At 30.5% G+C, this 2773-nt stretch overlaps 1 protein-coding gene across 1 annotated transcript in view; it reads right to left on the bottom strand.

Moving 5' to 3' along the window:
• Nucleotides 1-2354, bottom strand: part of LOC100572878 (nicastrin) — a 4163-nt gene extending 1809 nt beyond the window's left edge. The window contains exons 1-4 of the mRNA XM_029489989.1: nt 2134-2354; nt 1967-2071; nt 1784-1907; nt 22-323 (exon numbers count right to left, since the gene is read on the bottom strand). Of these exons, the coding sequence (XP_029345849.1) occupies nt 22-323; nt 1784-1907; nt 1967-2071; nt 2134-2185 (583 nt within the window). The 5' untranslated portion in view covers nt 2186-2354. The remainder of the gene's footprint in view (nt 1-21; nt 324-1783; nt 1908-1966; nt 2072-2133) is intronic.
• Between the last annotated feature and the right edge of the window lie 419 nt (nt 2355-2773).

The raw sequence follows: 2773 nt of genomic DNA, 5'->3' as shown, positions 1-2773 counted from the left end.
TAAAAATCCAGTTTTTATGACGATAATTCTTATAAAATAACAAATTGATTAATCTTACATCTATAATATCTTTGATAGTGTTTTGATCGTAAACAACAAATATGGGGAAACTCCAACTTTTTAAAAGAATATCAGTACCATAAGGATTCCATGGTTTCATTGGGCAACTATTAACATCTGAATAACGGTTAGGACATGTATCTTCTGGGCTAAATCCAGTATTTTGTAAATTATCATTATTTATTACTTCCTGTTCAGTACCATTCATTAGTAACATTATACCATTTACTTTAGCACTCAATTCAATGCTTTGTAAAACCTCTCTGCAAATAAACAGGATATATTTTAATTTTAAATTATTTAGAACACGAATAATATGTATTTAATCTTAAGGTCTTATTAAAGTTTTTATATGCAATTAATAATTAGAAATAATATTAAGAGGACGTAAGATCCGCATGTACTGTCTCAGTCTTACAAGTGTGTAATATAGCAAATTATACGCTCTGAAGATCATGTTTAGCTCTGTTAATTTAAAAATTAGAGTGAATTGACCTCTCATAAAAATGTAGGATCTATAGGCAATCTCGGCTAAAGTGCACTTTACCAACCCCCTCATGATTTTCAAATTTTTTTTTTTCAAAAGACTTGTTTTTTTATGCTTAAAACGATGGTGTAATTTTTTTTTGGAAACTATTATTTTAGAAGTTATAGCCTTCCAAAGTTCATGATTTTACGTTTATGCACATGAGCGCAACAGTACTTGACTGCCACGGGCAGCGCCTATAACAAATTTTAATTATTTTTTACGTATTTTAACAAGTTTTGCGACATAGTGAGTTTGGGGTGAATAATATTGTGAATCACGTCATAATACAATGTTTTTGAAACCGGCTAGAATAGAGATAAAGTTTAGGTCACCTGTTTAGTAAGTTGAGATATAGAATATAGGATAATAGGTAACCATTAGTCGGTCATCTACCTGCGAAGATAATTGTTTTTTAACAACTTTTTTTGATTCCGAGGCCTACCCAAGGTGGTTTTGCACAGCAAATCGGGGGATATTTTTGTTTTTAATTCATCGAGCGAGCGCAGCGAGCTAGTGACCCCACTCAGTGACCTGGTGCAACAAAAATGCAATTTTCTTAACCCTGTGACCCACTTGAGGAGGTGTTGCATAGCAAATCGGGGATAAATTATTATTGCACCATCGTTTTAAACAGGTTAGAGTACGTAAGTACAAAAAAATAACAAAAATGGTCTTCCGCGCGACATTATAGTAGTACTTTGGAAGGCTATAACTTCTAAAATGATGGTTTCTGGGGAAAAAAATTTACACAATCGTTTTAAGCATAAAAAACCAAGTCTTTTGAAAAAAAAAAATTTGAAAATTGTGAGGGGTTTGGTAAAGTGCATTTGTTCCGGCCATCTCATAAGCTTTTTATTATATTTCAATTTTAAAGTGAGTTATAATTATTTTAAAATTGTAAATTGTAGATACTCATAACTGGCTTTAAAATTAAAATATAATAAAAATCCTAAGTGATTGTCTAGATAAAAACCTTACTTTTAAATTTTATAAGAGGTCAATTCAAATTAATTGTTAAACCAACAGAGATAATAGTGATCTGCTGAGCCCAAATTTGACTGTGTTACGCACTTGTAAGACGGAGATAACACATCCAAGTACCGCGTCTATGTTAATGTCTATACATGCAGTTTGAAATCAAAAACTTTAAAAGCGTAAATAATTACAATAAAAAGGTAAATAAATATCACCTACCTATTAAACATTTTTGGTGTTAATGCTACAGTGTAAGGATCAGCCTTTCCTTCATTAAATAACCAATTTAAATCAGTAGAATTTATCACCAAATGTAAAGTTCCAACATTTCCAAATCTTGAAGCTATAAAATTAAAAAATAAATAACGACACATTATTACTTATATCAATAACATAACTCACAAGTACAGCCAAATTGGTTTGTTCCATTTAATCTAAGAAAACATGGGTTATCCGCTATGATGTTAGCATACATTTGATCTTTGACCGAAAGACAATTTAATAGTGCTAAAAAGAATTAGTCATGATATAATACAGTATATTAAGTTAATTTTGTTGAATAAACTTACTAAAAGTCGCAAAATGCAAACATACAAATGAAACGAGGCGTACACTAATCATTTTGTTTATTTTAGAATAACAGAAGAATACAATAAAAATAGTTCCAACAGGGAAAAATTTAAACTACATTTCTATTTTTTGAAATATTTTCATCGACTCAACATTCCAATTTTTATTTCACATAAATAAATATCATGATCGTTAATCACAACAATTTATGAATTCACAATTTTTCACCACTAATGATAATATATTAATATGATACTATGCTATGGTTGTATGGTCACGATAGTCATGGTAGGCGATAGTGAAAAGTGGTAACATCAGCTATTAACCACACCCTAGATAATACCATAGACCAATAAACTGAGCGCATTCCCGATTGTAGACCACGATTAGATAGTATGGTTGTCAACACGGTCTTAGATTATTAGGTCTGGCAACTAATCCCCGAATATGAAGCTCCTTATTGACGGGTTACGTACTATACATACATACTATTTCACATATTAAGTACAGCAATATCGTTTCTGTACGTATACACGATGATTATTGACATAGATGACTATTAGTTTATATATATATATATATTAATATATTACGCACTATAAGCTTGAGAATATGTTTCGATGACGGCTGCAATGCATA

Source organism: Acyrthosiphon pisum, chromosome A2, assembly GCF_005508785.2.
Source record: "Acyrthosiphon pisum isolate AL4f chromosome A2, pea_aphid_22Mar2018_4r6ur, whole genome shotgun sequence".
NCBI lineage: Eukaryota > Metazoa > Arthropoda > Insecta > Hemiptera > Aphididae > Acyrthosiphon > Acyrthosiphon pisum.
The sequence above is the reverse complement of the archived record's forward strand: the minus strand, read 5'-3'. Positions and strand labels throughout refer to the sequence as shown.